The sequence below is a fragment of the Lagenorhynchus albirostris genome, chromosome 21 (assembly GCF_949774975.1).
Source record: "Lagenorhynchus albirostris chromosome 21, mLagAlb1.1, whole genome shotgun sequence".
NCBI lineage: Eukaryota > Metazoa > Chordata > Mammalia > Artiodactyla > Delphinidae > Lagenorhynchus > Lagenorhynchus albirostris.
In genome coordinates, this window is record NC_083115.1 from 14,579,060 (window position 1) to 14,597,164 (window position 18,105).

General features: G+C 38.0%; 1 protein-coding gene across 6 annotated transcripts in view; it reads right to left on the reverse strand.

The window, feature by feature from the left end:
- Positions 1-18,105, reverse strand: part of DLC1 (DLC1 Rho GTPase activating protein) — a 401,507-nt gene that overhangs the window by 280,748 nt on the left and 102,654 nt on the right. For 5 of the 6 annotated variants that reach the window (XM_060136252.1, XM_060136256.1, XM_060136254.1 and 2 more), the window contains one exon: positions 15,728-15,868. In XM_060136252.1, coding sequence (XP_059992235.1) covers positions 15,728-15,868 — 141 coding nt within the window. Of the gene's footprint in view, positions 1-13,764; positions 14,025-15,727; positions 15,869-18,105 lie in introns of those variants that run through there. The other variant, XM_060136255.1, reaches the window with a different exon arrangement.

The window sequence follows — 18,105 nt, forward strand, 5'->3', positions numbered from 1 at the left end:
GAAAAGATGCACAGGGACGCATATAGCTCATGTCCTTGTAATGTCCCTTGCAATTTATACAGCAAATGGAATTATGGACAATTCACTATGACAATACTCTTCAAGCCAGTTAAGTGAGTAATGTTGTTTATTCTATGTAACTCAGAAATATGCTAGCATAATTGTAAAAAAAATAATAAATACATGATGTAACTAATGAAAAACACTGAAATGATTTAAATTTTGTGCCTCCTGCCTTTAAATGTATAGTTTTTGCCACATAATTTAGTTAGTTAGTTTTTGCCACATAATTATTTTCTGGTTTGATGGCAATATTTTAATGAAAGTTTTCAGGCATTTCGTAAGAAAAAATTACATCTAGTATCCTATTACTTCAAAAAGCTTAAAAAATAGTCTATCAGCTTGAGTCTGAATATAAGCAGGTATCCTTGGGGGCTATTCCTGCTGCCCAGGCATCTCCCTAGTCAGAATATATTCCTTTACTCCCCTGAATCAGCCTGACCTAATTCCCTCCATCCATGCTTGATCTGACCATTTGAGACCCAACAGGTGTACTTATCACTGAAACCCATCCTTCTTTATCCCAAGAAGCTACTGAAGTTTCTAAAGCTCAGCCCCAAACTGAATGTCCAGTACTCCTGGCCAGGCAGGGTCCATCCCTGGTCATTGCATTGGACCTCTTTCCCAACACAATTCCCAAGAAATGGACTCTTATGGGAAGGATGTTTCTTCAGTACTTAGAGCAGAAGAAGAAATCAAGCCCCATAATAGACAAAAAATTATGTCACGTAGACCCCAAAGCAGAAAAAAGTGAAAGTCTAGGCAAACTGCTAAACACATTTTATTCTCTCTGCAAGAATACAAGTATTCATTTTAAACCTGTCATCATCAGTTTTTTTTTATTGTGTTCAAATTTGTTAATCTACAGCTCAATTGTTGGTCAACATACAAACTATTTTGTAATATTTGAACATGTCACCTGATCAGCCTGTGTTCTGACTTAATGTTTTTAAAGAAAACACATTTTTAAATATTTTTCCCTCCTTTGGGGGTTATAAGCTCTGCCTTTAGCTGGGCCTATCGAGGAACTGAAGAGTGGTACTCATTCAGTTTTGGGTTGTGTGTACCTATCTTTAGTCCTGTCTGAATACAGTTTCAGTGACTGACAAAAAAGTACCACCATAACCTTGAATTTGTGGTTTCATCTTGTTCAGTGTTCTTATCTCTCAGACAGCAGCAGAGAGGAAATGTGTTCCCTGGCAGTCATAATCACAGCTCAGGACACAGATCCCTGTGATAGGATGATAAAATTGAAGTTGTGATTTAAACCCTAAGGTGACAGATTCGATATCAAAGTGAGTTGTGAGACAGAAAAAAAGAGTAGATCTTGCAAAAAGTATTTGGAGGAGAAAGTATTGGAGCAGGGGTCTCCAACCCCTGGGCCACAGACTGATAGCGGTCTGCGGCCTGTTAGGAACTGGGCCACACAGCAGGAGGTGAGCGGCGGGCTAGTGAGCAAAGCTACATTTTACGCTCCCCATCCCCCCATCACTCGCGTTACCGCCTGAACCCTCCCCACCACCACCCCCAACCCATCCCGGGTCTGCTGAAAAATTTTCTTCCACGAAACCGGTCCCCGGTGCCAAAAAGGTTGGGAACCACTGCATTGGAGAACTCTCAAAATTTCCCCCGAAGAACCTAATAGCATCAGGAATCAGAAGATATTTGGGATAAAGTGATTTTGGAGAGAGATTTGGGGGTGCTATGAGTTCCCTCCCACATCTTTCCCTATAAGGAAAGGTGAGTAGGGAGCCTGCTCTAATTTCAAGGCTGGTTAAAGGGACTTCAATGGGATCCTTCAGACATGGAGAGGATATGTGTCGCTACAGCACGGGGTCCACGGGAGCCTGACAAGACCTGCTTGGGCTGCCTAGCTGGGGATGAGCCAAAGGAAAAGTGGCTGTCCTAGTATCAGGTGAATTCCTAGACTGCTCAGGGAAAAGGCAGTGTTAGTGTTTCTTATGGATCTCAGATGTACCACATGGCATCATTTAAGGACCTGCTCAGAGGGCTGACTAGAGGTGTAAGCTGGCCTTAGCAGGGAGAAGCTAAAAATATCCTTACATTCCTAGGGGCTGCAGGAAAAATAAGGGACCTGCAAAAATAGATAAGAGAGTTTACATTAAGAGAATTAGAGATACAGTAGCTAATGTCCAGGATGGCTCCCAATGATCGTTTTCTCCTGGTCCACGTGCACTGGTTAGTCCCCTCCCACGTTGATCAGTATTGTACAACCAATAGACTATAACAGACATTATGGTGTGGGACTTTCAAAACTAGTTCATAAAAGGCACTGGAGCTTCTGCCTTGGTCTTTTAGGTTGCTCACTCTGGGAGAAGCCAGCTGCTATGGTGTGAGGACACTAAGGCTGTCTCATGGAGAGACTCATGCAAAGAAAAAGCAATTTGCCAGCTAAGTGAGTAAGCCATTTTGGAGGTGGATCTTCCATCCTTAGCCAACACATGACTGCAACCTCATGAGAGGCCCTACAGTACTAGAAAGAACTGCGTGAACAGGCTACTCCTGAATTCCTGGTCCATGGAAACCATGAGACACGATAGATGATCACTGTGGTTTTAAGCCACTAAATTAGGGTTGATTTGTTATGCAGCAATGGATAACCAATCCAGATTTTGACACTAGGAATGGGGTGCTCCTATAACAAAAAAACCTAAAAACTGACAAAATGTGGGTGTGGCTTTGGGTTCGGGTGGCAGGTGAATGCTAGATGGACCATGAGGGGAGTGATATTGAAAGACTAAAAGACGTCAAAGATACCGTTGCATAAGCATAAGCTGGATGGCCTTTGAGGAAGCTTTCAGTTATAGTTTTAAAAAAAAGCAAGGAAAATGTTATTAGGAGAAAAGGGATCTTTTTTATCTAGTGGCAGAAAGTTTAGCAGTACTGTTGTGTAGTAATGTGGAAAGTAGAAAATGTACCTCGGGTACTTAGTAATCTAGCTAAGGAGATTTCCAAGTTGGGTTAAAGGTGCTGCCTGACTTCTTATTATACTAAAATGCAAAAGGGGAGAGACAAGTTTCTTCCCAGTCTCTGTTTCTTCCCAGTCTCTCCAGACAATAAATGTTGTAAAATTAAGTGGTTTCTGGGTAAGATCAAATCCAGGTTACAGCCAAGACAGTATGGTCTAAAGGTAAAGTCCTCAGATATATCTAAGCTAATACTTCAGAGAACTGTTCAGACAAAAAGCTCTCCAAGGGTTTTTGGGGTATATGTCACAGATCCTTTACATTAAATAATAGAGTTTTTAAGAATCACCAGGGCATTGTCTCTCAGAAGCCTCAATAGGGGTGTCTAAGGTAGAGAAAGGTTTATCTTGAAGAGATTTGTAAGTGTGGCTTTTGTCTAATGGAGTGAGCCCTGATAAGACAAACAGGAAATGTACAAAGTTTTAAAGAGATTGCACTAGTAGAAACATCTCCATCTTGGATCAAAAGATTCAGAGACAGTGCAAAAGCAATAGAAGGTCATGAACCTCCCAACCCTCTACAGGCAGAAACCAAGATGAAAACTGCTCAGCTGCAAAAACGTTGGTCATTTCATAAGAAAAAGGAACGAGTCAAAAGGCAGAACTAAAGGCGTCTCAGAAGGCTGAACGAGAAACCACGCAGTAGTAGAAATGATTCCCAGCTAAGAACCTTCAAGCATATGCCCTGCTGTTTTTTAGACTTTCTATAGACAAGTGGCTTCTAAGTGCCTCACATTTTCCCTTTTTTTGAATGGGGGAGTTTACAGTGGTTCTGCTGTGTCTGTCAAACCGTTGTATGTTGGGTGTGTTCACATGTCTTCAGGTCAAGAGGAACTATACTTGAGGGGCTGTACTTGACGAACTGTACCTGAAGAGTCTCATCTGAACCTGGATCTGATTTATACGACAAGACCTCAGACTTTGCAAAGATGTCATGAGATGAGTCTTAAGGGGGCCTCTGGAGGAGGTGAATGTCTTTGCATGTGGGAGAGACATGACAAATTGTGGTACCCAGTTTTCAAAATGTCCCTCAATAATTTTCACTTTTGTAAACATGCATTTGTTTAGTCCCTTTTCACAATGAACCAGAGCTGGTCTGTGTGACCAACAGAATATGGCAAGCATGCCAGTTTGACTTCCTTGGTTTCTTTTACTCACTCTGGGGGAAGCCAGGTGCCATGTCATGAGGACACTCAAGTAGCCACACTGAGAGACCCACATAGAGAAGAACCAATTTTCTAGCACTCATCTGCCAGTCACATAAGTCAATTTACAAGTGGATCTTGAAGCCCCTGTAAAGCTATTATATGACAGCATCCCAGCAGGCACCTGTCTGCAACCTTATAAAAGACCCTAAGTTAAACCAGAGTTTCTCTCAAATTCCGAACTTACTAAAAACCATGAGAAGTAATAAATTATGTTTCAAGCCACAAAGTTTAAATATGATATTTCACACAGCAAAAGATAACTGATACAGCAGGTGAGAGATCCTTGAATATCTCCTGGACCCACAGAGCACTCATGCTCTTCCAGTGAGGATTTCTCTGTGCTCCTCTCCCTTTCACCTCCCCGACACAGCTGCTGGCAAGTGACGAACGTGGTGAGCTAGAAAAGGAAGCCAACTCTCCACCCCCAATCTTCCCTGGCTGCAAGCAGACACCTGCCTTAGCAGAACAAAACTAGAAGAGAGGGAGAGCCTTACAGAAAAGGAAGACTGAAATGTTGATTATTATAGGGACAGAACTTTTTCATTTCTGATTCAAGAAAGCAGTATTCCAAAAATTCCATATTTTGGAATTTAAAATGATTGTGTTACTTAACAATATCTGGAAAGAGCCATGAGAGTCCCTAAGTTTTTGTCTAAACAGGGAGGGAGGAAAGTAGCTGCCATGGGTGTTTGTTGTGGAAAAATTAATCTGTTTTGTGATTTCTTCCATTAGGTGGTACATGTTTAACAAGACTACATTCCTAAAAAAATTAAACAGTGCAAGAAAAGATGATAAATCTTCCCTCAGTAAAACTTCCTCTGCTAGCCTCCGTCTTTCCTTCTTTCCATTATTATCAAAAACATCCTGGAAGCATGTATACTTAAAATGGGTACATTTTATTGTATGTAAATTTTATCTTAATAAGGTTGATTTAAAGAAAAAACACTGCTTTTCCTCCTCATACCTACTTCTGCTTCTTTATTCCTTATCTTAGACAACGACCCTATCATTGTATTACTTTTCCAAGACACAAATTTTGAATCCACACTTAATCCTTCCTTTCTCTCGTCTTTTTTGCAAAAGCTCGGTTTTTAAAGCCTATCAGTTCTACCTCCAATAGTGTATCTTCCCTGTTCCTTATTGTTGTTCCCTTCAGGTCATCACTCTCCCTGGCCTAAATCATTGTCACAAAAGTTTATCTGCTCTTCCTAGCTCTTTTCGATGTCTCCTAGACCCCCTACACTCTGATTCCATTTTTTCCTGCATTTGTGGAGTTCTAGTTCTTTAAAATATAAATCAAATCATTTTGTTTTGTTATTTAAAAGCCATCCTCGCATTTCCCTTAAAGTAGATTTTTTGGACAGGGTATGGAAAGTTATCCACAAACTTGCCCAAAGGCTATTCTAGATACGTTTTCTGCCAGGTAGAGTTATGTACCCCATTCTTTACTCAATTACCAATAAGCCGTGAGGAGACTGCTTTTTTGTTTTCTGATGTTTTTTACACTCTATTCCTTTTCTCCTTTCCTCACCTGGGAAACTCCTAGTTATTATTAAAGACCACATTCCATTGTCATTTCCTCTGGGAAGTCTTACCTAAGGGTTCCCATCTTCTCTAACAGAACTAATACATTTCTTAAACATTTAATCCTTAGATTCGGTATAACTTTAATTTGGTACTTATTACATCTTTTCATAACCACGTGTTTGCTTACATCACAGAGTGCTCCTCATGAAGGTGAAGGCCATGACATGTGTGGTGGAGACTGCAGAGCTACTCCCAGATTCCCCCTCCAGGGCCGATTCCCCTGCTCCTGGGAATAGTGGCTGCCAATGGTTACATCTGTTTCCCTCTTTGGGAAATGCCCTTGACAGCCAGGAACCGCCTCATTCAAGACTACATCAGTTTCTAGGGGCAGCCTAAGAGTGCAGGGATACAGAGATCCAGCCTCCTTGTCTCAATTTGGGACAACTCTGAAGGGCCATCCAAGCTCCAGAGAGCTGCAGAGAGTTAGCCGAGGCTGCAACTGCTACTGCATTGCAGCTCAGCCAACTCTGCTGTCTGACCAGTTCTGCCTTCCTCACTTCTATGCATGTGGGTCTCCCAAGAACACTCACCAATAAAGCTTCTCCGGCCAATTCCTGGTCCCGGAGTCTGATTCCAAAGATTCCAATCATGTCATTTCCCCCCTCTGTTTTTTCTTAAATTCTATCCCAGTGTCCAACACAGCTGCTTACACATAGCCATAGTGGGTTCTTATAGTTTTTTGGGAAAAAAAAAGAATTGAGTTTTATAACACTAATGTTCACAACATTAATAGTATTAGAGTTCAGCTACACCATTAATTAGAAAGGCTTTTGTTTAATAAAAAGTAGAATAATTTCATAAGGACATGACTACATCACTTAGATATATTACACATGGATAATAATATTTTTCTTTACATTCTGATTAAATTAAGGTGTTCTAATAAATATTTTAAAAGTTCAATATTATTAGAAACAAAAAAATTGCTCTTTAACAAATATACAAGTCCTTTTTAGTCTATGTAACTACATAAGAGGATATTAGAAATTCAGATAAAAATATTTGTAGAACTATCATCATAGTGTTATATAATATTGTATTTAATACAGAAAAAACTACAGATGTGCTATAAGTAGGGAAATAATTGCACGATTTTGATATATTCACGAAATTCAACCTGTAAAATTTAACACTTAGTTAATATTTGCTTAGGAAATACATTTAAGTGGAAATTCTACTAGTTCTGAATTCTAAATGTTTTTATCTATTAAAAGTTATTTAAAATTCTGACTTTACTCCCCAATAGACAGTAAAAAATAATGTAAAACTATCTATCTACAGCTCAGTGTCTGCAATATAGAATTTAATAATCTGCTTCAGCAGAATTCCAGACCCAGGCTAAGTCGAGTTGCTCCGATCCAGAGTCTGCTCTCTCTCCCACTTTTTTTGTTTCTTATTGGCACCCAGAGGTTGTTGCCCTGACAACAGAGAAGTTCTGGAGGCAACTTCGCCAGGATGCTCTTGGAAATCAGAGGCTATCTGGACCCAAGAAAAAATTCTCCAATGTTTTCCTCACCCGTATAATTCGTTTAGTCTGGGATTTAAACAAAATTAATGCTATGGATGGATCAAAGAGGATTTTATTCAGAAGGCCAATATATAAAAGGGATAAAAGTAAATAAGTCTGGCTGGGGCAGGGAGAGGAAGGCAGTTCTGGGGGTGCCCAGAGTGCACAATCTGAACAGCACTGATTTATTGTTATTATCGCCTATTTGTATGATTCTTTGCATTTCACAGAATGACTAATGTGGTAAATTCCCATTCAGTAAATTACTATAGTATTTATACAAAGGTAGGGCCTTCAACATGAATCAGCAGAACAACAACAAAATAAAATGGATAAAGCAATCTACAGTAAAAAGGACACAACTGTTTTCATGAGTGTCAATTGATTTTCCTTTGAAGCAGTTTACTAATTCAGAAGTTGCCTGGATTACACCAAGTTGTCACAGTGGAAAGAACAGAGAATCACGAAAAAGTGAGAGTGGCAACAATAATCTAAGGAATATGAACCATTCATTCATTCAAAAAAAGAAACTAGCATATAAAATTCTCATTAAATAAGCAGAATATCAAGAATATTGATATTTTTCAAGTGATTGTGCCTTGAAAAAGATAAAGAGTGAAGATAAAGAGTAAATGACACTTCATATTTTTGTTACAACACCAACTGTTTAGATGTGTGATATTCAGAATACTCAAATGCTTGGTTGCTGTTTTTACTTTTTCATTTAGAAATCTGGTATGTGGTAGACAGCTCAAAACTATAGTCACAAAAGCCCTCTGTATAAACTTTGTACGACGTCTACTGAATATTCACACGGAATCCCCAGTTAAACATTTCAACTGACTTTAACTGTCTTTAAGAAGTGAGGGTAGAGGCCACCAAATGCCAGGGGCAACATTAATTATCAGTCAAAGAATCAAAGTAGGGAATCAGAAAAAGAATGGTAACACTAAATATATAATTAGAACTTGGGGACAACTCTGTTTGAGATGAAGAGAGCTCTGTGAAAATGGCTTATGGGTTATTATTATTGCTCAATGCTATGAATTATATTCTTGGTTGCTGTGATGTGGCGTGCCGTTGGCTTGCCATTTTACATTGCCCAGAAATAACTGGAAGTTGTTATTTCTCTTGGATGAAAATATGAGCTGGATTCGAGAAGTAACATCAGCACATGGAAAAACTAAATTTTCCTCATTGTAATGATGATAACATACAAAAGTACTATTCATATGACCAAATCTTCGGTTGCAGAGATTATTACTTTTTTTTACTGTTTCTTGCCCTAACGGAATCTGTTCCATTCTTACTGTCCTCTCATTTTTAGGTTCCATTTTCCCCATCATTCTTTTGGTTGCAGGAGTTCTGCTCCAGACGTCTAATTAGCCAGGTTATTATAAATGAAACACAAACAAAATAAAAAAACAATTTTTCCAACTCAAAAAATTACTTAAACATCATGTGCTCGACTTTAGTATTAAGGATCAGTATATCTGGATGCAAGTTGTACTTATTCTTGGCACAATGAAACTCCTAGATTCTGAGTGAAAAGTCTTAAGTGAGGAGGTTATTGTGGAGATCAAATAATCCATCCCTGGGCTTCTCTGGTGGCGCAGTGGTTGAGAGTCCGCTTGCCGATGTAGGGGACACGGGTTCGTGCCCCCGTCGGGGAGGATCACACGTGCTGCGGAGCTGCTGGGCCCGTGAGCCATGGCCGCTGAGCCTGCGCGTCCGGAGCCTGTGCTCCGCAGCGGGAGAGGCCACAACAGTGAGAGGCCCGCGTACCGCAAAATAAATAATAATAAAAAAAAAATCCATCCCAAACAAGACTATCATGAATTAACATGTAAATAGATTGGAAACAGATATCAGTATCTTCAAACACAAGAAATGAGAGAATTTTGAATAATTTTAAATAGAAAAGCAAATGGTTATGAAAAATGTTTCTATTTTTCAAAGCCCAACGTTAATGAATTACATATTTATTATTTCAAAATCCAGAATATGTGAATGGAATCCTCTACACTTTAGAATCAGAATTCTAAGAAGTATCTCATTACAATAATCACAGAATGATTTCCTTTTTAGAAACATTTTTTTCCCCAGCTCTCTGGTGGCTCAATTTTCCTTAAAAAAGCTATAAGATTTGGCTTATTTTTCTTTCTCATAAACAATGAGGATCTTAGTGAATAAATACTTCTTTAAAAATCCACATACTTTAATGTTATTGCTTGGCTATGTCAAAATTAAATTGCCACATTCAAAAGCATTACAATCAAAGGCATTTTTCTAAGACCATTACATTTTTGTTTGCAAAGTGGTAAATTGTACTAATTCAAATTTTTTGATGTTTCAGACTAAACTTTAAGAATTCTATGTGTGTCATTTTTCCTTTTACTATGCTATTTTCTTTACTTATCATATGTGACATTATGAAATACTCTTTAAATTCTAGTCAATTTTACATGTTACCTAACATTTTTCCCCCAAGAGTTCAGTAAAAAGGAGTATTTGCAGTTCCCAATGTCCCAAAAAAGACAATGTTTTATCCCTTTATTTTGTTTTAAATAGTGAGCAGCATTAGAGAAAATCACTAGCTTTGTTAAAAAAATCTGATAATCACTTAAGCAAAAATATAGAATATCCTGGTAAAACAAAATAGGGACCTACTAAAATTCTGCATATGAATTGCGTTTTAAATGATACTTGAGAGTAATGTGATTTGGACTCCTGAATCTACATGCTATTTTTCAGTTTAAGTGCCTACCATTTAATATGTCACAAGCATAATGACTTTAGCTAAATGATCACATGTATGAGATATGTGATTGCATTTAGATATAAAACCTGGTTTACACTGAAAGTAATTATGAGGAACCTCTGATGGTTTTTCTCTTCTTTCTTGAATCAGCCTTAATTTCCTTAATATGCTGTATAATTGGGACTAATGCCAACAACATTTTATAGTTTCATAGCAGATTAGACCATATCTCATTGGGTGAAAAAAGGAAAAAAATAAGATCCTGTTTTTAAATGACTTAAACATTAACAGCATTCATTAAAAATAACGTAATGTCAAAATTCATACACAACGTCATCACCCTCCTTTTTACCTCCACTTCAAAATATTTATGCTTTTTAGGGAGGACAATACTATTGACAAGTGAATGTCAGACCCAAAAATTATTGTTTGCTTCCATCATGTCAGAGGGGAGAAAGATAATAGACTGTATGTAAGTGTCTCACTAAGTTGACTATAGCATAAACAGTTGTGTTTCAGAGTCACATTGAGAGATTTTTTTTTTCTTCAACAATAGGTTACACTGACCATGCAATTTTTGAAATTGTTGGTAAAAGAGGCTAAAATATCAGGTTGACTGTGGCATTGGAGTACCACCTTTTTAAAAGTCATCTAGAAACGATCATGAACTTGCAGTCAGGACATACTCCTGAAGCTTTATCTCGGTCACACTCCAGCAGCATTTAGGCAGGATTTACTCTGAACCATTCTTGGGAGGAGTTGGCAGTCTCTGGCATTCAGCCTGCCCTCAGCTCCCACCCCCTCCATGAGCTTCTGTCTCCACCCTCATCTATCTCATGGATATTTTGGTGGTAATGATGAAAAGATTAGGGGTGTATTCGGTCTGTGGAATTAGAGCTACTGTTGCCAGCTTGAGCTGGAATAAGATATATTTGTCTTTTTTCATCTTGTAGCAATTACAATAATGAAGGTTAATAATTTCTGCTGTTTTTTAACATCTTAAAAGGAGGGTTATTTTGTAATTCCAACATTCAATACATTCTGATATGAATGCTGGTATCTTCCAACATTCCTTTAGATAGTTTAGGATACACTCAAAACTATCTAGCTGGGGTTCCCAAATGCCCAAATGATTGAGGTTCTCATTCTGGCCGTTAGAATTCTATCACATGGCAGCTAGTGGGGCTGTCTTCTCTATGAAGCTGATGTTACTATACACAGCAGAACACCTTCTCTGTTCCTCCAGTACTTATTTTACAAATAAAATATGTTGTTTTTCTTATCTCAGCCTTGGTCTCTTTCTTCACAAATGTATGATTAATACTAATTTAACGACCACCTACACTAATCAGTATCTTTAAGAAAAACAACAACCACAACAAAACCTGTGGGGTTTTAGTGCCCAGCTTTAAAATCTTTCATGTAACAACCCTATATTAATTAATGCAGGAACAACTCAAGCAACTGAATACCCTGGTTAGAGGGATGTCAGAATGTTGTTCTGCGGTGAATGAAAGCACTGTATAAAAAATGATATGACTACACATGCATTGTTTGCAGAAGTGTCTAGTGTGAAAGGCATTATGAGACTGCCTTGAAGGAACAAAACCAAGAATTTAAGAAAGAAATTGATGATATTTTTGGCATTAAGCACCAGACCTTGTTTTTACTAATGTGTTTTTTGGTAGTGGATATCCTACCTTTTAACTTTTAAATTTTTTTGTGTCAAATACATTTCAGAAATCTACTTTAATGCTCAATTTTCAGCATGATATATACACAGTATTTATGAAAAATCTGAAGATTACTCATTGGTCCCCTTCTAATAATAAATATAAAAGTAGAAATCTTATTGAAAAATTGGCACTTAGAAATCCAAAGACCTTACACACAAAAGGAAAGCCAAATATTTGTGGTAGTCAGTCACCATTATAAATAGGTTCATAGCAGCAAATCAAATGTAACTTTAAATAATTCTGAAATGAAAGTAAGCATTCTGTAAAAATGTGACACTATGGAGCAGAAGGCTGGTTCATTTTAGGTGGATGTTAGAAGTAGGTGTTCTTTGAATTTAATATTTCTACTTAATATTAAAATTGAAATTTTAGTTCATAGTGAAAAGAACAGCTCTGTAGGATACTAGAGTTTTCTTTCTTTTCACAAAGTAGCCAGGCTGCCATTATTCCCAAAGCTCCAAATTGAGGGGAAAAGTGTCTGTTTAATACCTCATAAAATAGGTAAAATTCTTCATTCTAATATTTTAACCCAGGAAAAACTAAAAACATAAAATTGATCCATGGCTCAAGACTTACTTTCTAACTTTAGTAAAAAGGAAATACTCAAAATAATAATGACACCAAAACCAGCAAAAAATAAAACACACACATGCTCATATTAAAGCAGCCCTTCCACCAACACAGAAGCCTGTTTTTCAAGCTTACTTTTTTTTTTAATCTTTATTGGAGTACAGTTGTTTTAAAATGTTGTGTTAGTTTCTATTGTACAGCAAAGTGAATCAGCTATATGTATACACATATCCCCTTTTTGGATTTCCTTCCCACTTAGGTCACCATAGAGCACTGGGTAGAGTTCCCTGTGCTATACAGTAGGTTCTCATTAGTTATCTATTTTATACATAGTATCAGTAGTGTATATATGTCAATCCCAGTCTCCCAAGCTACTTTTTTAATTGGTCATTTTCTTTACGAAATTTCCTAAAAGTCAGTTGCCTTTGATAGCAGAGTGTTTTCTTCCCCTCTGGGTACTTCTTGTGGCCAGTTAGAGAATTTGACTAAACTAGAGTTCAGTAGCTGAACAGAGTTGCATTTCCAGTTGTCTAACTCCACCTGCAGTATTGATCAAGATGTGTTAAATAGGTTTTGGGTGTCTTGAAGTGGAATATTGTATTTCAAGGCTGAGTCAATTGCATAATGATTCTCATCACTCACTGACTAGTGAGTTGTGGCATCACTACGAAGTTGTGATCGTGTGCCCAGGTCACACCTGAACAGCTGGATATATCTTCACTTCTGATTTTATTCCAAGTTGGCAACTTTTCAGTTAATATTTGATTTGCAGTGCATGAAAAAATATGTTTCTGTTCAACAACTGATTTTAATTATTTCTTAATTTTGCCTGTGGGGTGAATAGTTTGGTCAACTGATATGGCAAAACATGAACAATTTGAAAAAGGACCCATTATAAACTACTCTAAGGGATTAAAGCCCTAGGAAAACTGATGGTTTTATGTTTCTCATTCTAAAACTTTACTGAAGATGGTTACCATAAAAATATGTACATTGCTCAATGGAAATATATTGACCACATTTATAAGCATGGGAGCATTGAAAAAAGACTAAGGAACTGCACACAGAGTTGTAGCAATGATTACAAATTATAAGGTGACTACACTCTAAAATATGTACGTTTCAAGGGAGAAATAGTGGATACCAACAGTAATTATTCTAAAGTAAAAGATGAACACAGAATAAATGTTAGAGTGAAAAGAACACTCTTAGGGTCAATAGAAGGTGCTTTAAAAAGCTTATTTAAGCATAAATACCTTTAAAAAAGGGAATTCACCTTCCTTTCTACTTACTTCTTTTTTTAAAAAAATACATTTATTTCTTTATTTTATTTTTGTTTGCATTGGGTCTTCGTTGCTGTGCGTGGGCTTTCTCTAGTTGCAGCAAGAGGGGCCTACTCTTCGTTGCAGAGCTCAGGCTTCTCATTGCAGTGGCTTCTCGTGTTGCGGAGCATGGACTCTAGGCACGCGGGGTTCAGTAACTGTGGCACGTGGGCTCAGTACTTGTGGCTCGCGGGATCTAGAGCGCAGCCTCAGTAGTTGCGGCACACGGGCTTAGTTGCTCTGTGGCATGTGGGATCTTCCCAGACCAGGGCTCGAACCTGTGTCCCCTGCATTGGCAGGTGGATTCTTAATCAGTGCTCCACCAGGGAAGTCCCTCTACTTACTTCTTATATGTCAGCCCCACACCTGTCCCCAGTGTTCAAAAAGCCAACGCTCCAATTGTTCCCAAACCTTCAAGCTAAAACTTTTTTTTTTTTTTTTTTTTTTTTGCGGTACGCGGGCCTCTCACCACTGTGGCCTCTCCCGCTGCGGAGCACAGGCTCCGGACGCGCAGGCTCAGCGGCCATGGCTCACGGGCCCAGCCGCTCTGCGGCATGTGGGACCTTCCCGGACCGGGGCACGAACCCATGTCCCCTGCATCGGCAGGTGGACTCTCAACCACTGGGCCACCAGGGAAGCCCCAAGCTAAAACTCTTAAGAGGCTTTTATCTTTTCCCTTAATAAGAACGTGGTAAAATGAGATTGTTGAGTTTCATATTTGAATTTTGCATTTCAACCTTCTCTAGCGATTGTGGAAAAGAAGAGCAACACGTCACTGCAGTCTGCCCATTGGCACACATTATTTTTGACCCTATTTTTTCAGTGTACCGCAAAATAGCATTGGGTAGTATGTCATTGGTTCCTCCTATTTCCTGTATATACAGCACTACCATACAGCATGTCATTGCATTTCATTGTTTACATGCCTACCTCCCTTGCTAGACTGTGAGATATTTAAAGACAGAGAATATATTTTTATTGCTCTCCAAGTCTTTTTTATCTTGCATAACACACGGCACATCGTAGGTGTTCAATAAATATTTATTCCATCAAAAATACTCTAGATATTCTTGCAGTTGAACATACATACTACATTTTAAATTCAAGTTTTCTCTTTTTAGTTTTATTTCAGATTTGCCTTTTATTTTAAAGGCAGGCAGAAAAGCAATCCAAACTTGTTTCTCTGTGTTAAGCTAACATGGGCATTTAAAAAATAATACAACACTATGATTTTCACTAAACTAGGAAAGGTTATTTTGGAGCTGCTGGGACTTTAGATATTTGAAGTAGTAATTACTTCCTCCATAAATGTTACCTTTAGAGTCAAATACTGCTTTCCTGTTGCAGTTCAACTTTTTACTTAAAGGAAAATGTCTTCTATTCACAAGTCACTGTGCTATACTATTACATGTAGTGATTCTCCTTTTCATTTGTTTTGGTAGCATTGTAAAGTCTATGAAGCATCATAATAATAACAATAGTAGCTTACATTTTTTCAGTATTTTTTCTGTGCCAAGCATTTCACTAAGCACTTGACATGTGCTATGTCATTTAATACCCACATAAAACTTATCATGTGTGTGATCTTATATATCTCTACTTTTTAATCTATCTATCTATCCATCCATCCATCCATCCATCCATTAATTTTCCCATTGGTAAGCCATTTAGTCAGAATAATAATACAGGGAGAATCATCTTTCCATTTTGCATTCTTGGTTCTTTCAAGTTTTCAGTATCCAGTAATAAAATTTAACACCATATTTTGCATAATTCTGGAACAATGACCTATGTTAGTAAAGTACTTGTGTAAACATTTATAAAACAAAAAAACAGCATACGTTGGGCTGTATTTAATTAAGTACTATCAAGTCACTGCAACTAAGAATCCAAGAGTATTTCTTCTAAACTGAATGGATGAGATATCAACTCTTACCTGAAGATAATCAACACTTCATGTGGAAACTGACTGTTATAATTAACAACTTACCATAGACTTGGGTTTGGTTCCAGAACTGGCCACTGAGGTGGAAGATGGTAGGTCAGTGGACTCGGTGTTAGAAGACAGATTTATTTGTGTCTGATTTACCGAAGTGTTATCTGCTCCACTCTCAGATCCTGATTCCAGATCCTATGAAAAAAATGCATTGATATGAAGGGCATGTCCACACTCTCTACATGCCTTTCTCCCACCTCCAACACCTTTCCACCTCCTCCTTCTCCCAACACACATGGACACACCACAGAGTTATGACAACAGACAGTGACACGTCACCCATAACCGTGCATTATTTTGTATTAACAATTGTACTCTTCAGAGGGTCTGATTTTGGAATGCAAATACTGAAAAAGAGGTAGCAAACTACTTTGATAATTTAACAGCTGATTGTGCATTGGAAAGGGCAGTAGGGGCAGCTAGCCGGGACACTGCAATAAGTCAGGAGGAAGAAGCCCATAGACAGCCCTTGCTCGTTGTGTGACTTTGAGTAACTCACTCTACATCCCTCTTGCAACAGGGTTATGAGTGTCAAATGAAAAGACAGTTCTCAGTTCTTCTCACCTCACTCTCTTCTATGTTCCCAACAGATCTCCATGGTGACACCTACCATAATAGCCTGGAATCATTTAGCTCAAGTGTATGTCTATCTAACGAACTATAAGCTATTTGAGGGCAGGAATTACGCTTTGTCATGTGTGATTCAATTCCCTCATTTGAAAATGAGTGTAATGATAGCATGCACTCATACAGGTTTATGAAGATTAAGCAAGATATATGCAAAGTGCATGTAACAGGCATATAATCATTTTCATTAAATGCTGGGCATTACTGTAAATATTGTTATTATTAACATCATATGCCTTCTGAGCAACTAGTGTACAGTATGTGGATAAGACATGTCTGTTGAATGAGTGCAATTACACTGTAATCCCTCCAAAGGCTGTGCATTTAATTTACCAAATGATATCTTTGTGTTATATGTGAGAACACAGAGGAAAGGCAAGGGTGAAGAGAATGCAAAGGGGAGGGTGTGAAGGCACACATCACTCTATAATGTTAACTGGAGGAAATTATGATTTGATAATCTTTATGTCCACTCTTTTTACATCTCAACTTCACCATGGCCCATATGGTTAAATATCATCTACGCTGCACCCCGACTCTCTGGCCTTATGCTCTATCATTCTATTGTTTCTATATGCTCTGCCATACTTGCTGTTTGTCAGTCCTCCTAGTACACCAAGGTGGTGTTTATGGCAGGGACTATGCCCTTTCTTGTCCCTTGTCCAAGTATTTCCCTTTGCTGTCCCTTTCTTGTCACTCAGCTCTCAGTTTGAATATCACTACCTCAGAGAAGCATCCTTTGACAGTTCAAACTAAAATATTTTCCTCTCTTCAACCTCCACAGTGTATCATTTTCTATTTTACGATCTTATTACCTTGTTTATCTACCACGTATCAACAATATCCATCCATCATCTCTACCTAGGTATGTACGTATGTATTTATCTCTCTATCTGACCATCTATCTACCTTTCATTCATTTCTATTTCAAATCTTTTTTGTCTCCCTTTATTGGAATCTATGCATCACAAGAGCAGGGGCTTCACCTGTCTTGTTCACTGATACATTCCCCAGGCTTAGAATAGTGCCTGGCACCTAGAATATGCTCATAAATATTATTTTATGAAAGAATAACCAAACTGACAAATATTAATATGTAACCAAGGAGGCACAAGATCTGTACACTAGAAACTACAGGACAGTGATGAAAGAAATTGAAGAAGACACAAATAAATGGAAAGATAGCTCATGTTCCTGAATTGGAAAAATTAAAATTGTGAAAAATGTCCATGCTACCCAAAGTGATCTATAGATTTAGTGCAACCCCTGTCAGAATTTCAATGGCATTTTTCATAGAAATAGGAAAAAGAAATCCTAAAATTTGTATGGAACCACAAAAGACCCTGGATAGCCAAAGCAATCTGAGAAATAATAACAAAGCTGGAGCCATCGCATTCCCTTATTTCAAATTATAGTACTGTAGTAATCAAAACAGTATGGTACTGGCATAAAAACAGACACAGACCAATGGAATAGAACAGAGAGCACAGAAATAAAAGCATGCATATACAGTCAACTAACATTTGACAAGGGGGCCAAGAATATTCAATAGGGAAAAAATAGTCCTTTCAGTAAATGGTGTTGGGAAAATTGGATATTCACATGCAAATTAATGAAACTGGACCCCTATCTTACACCACTCACAAACCTTAACTTGAAATGAATTAAAGACGTAAATGTAATATTTGAAACTGTAAAACTCCTAGAAGAAAGCATAGAGCAAAAGCTTCTTGACATTGGTCTTG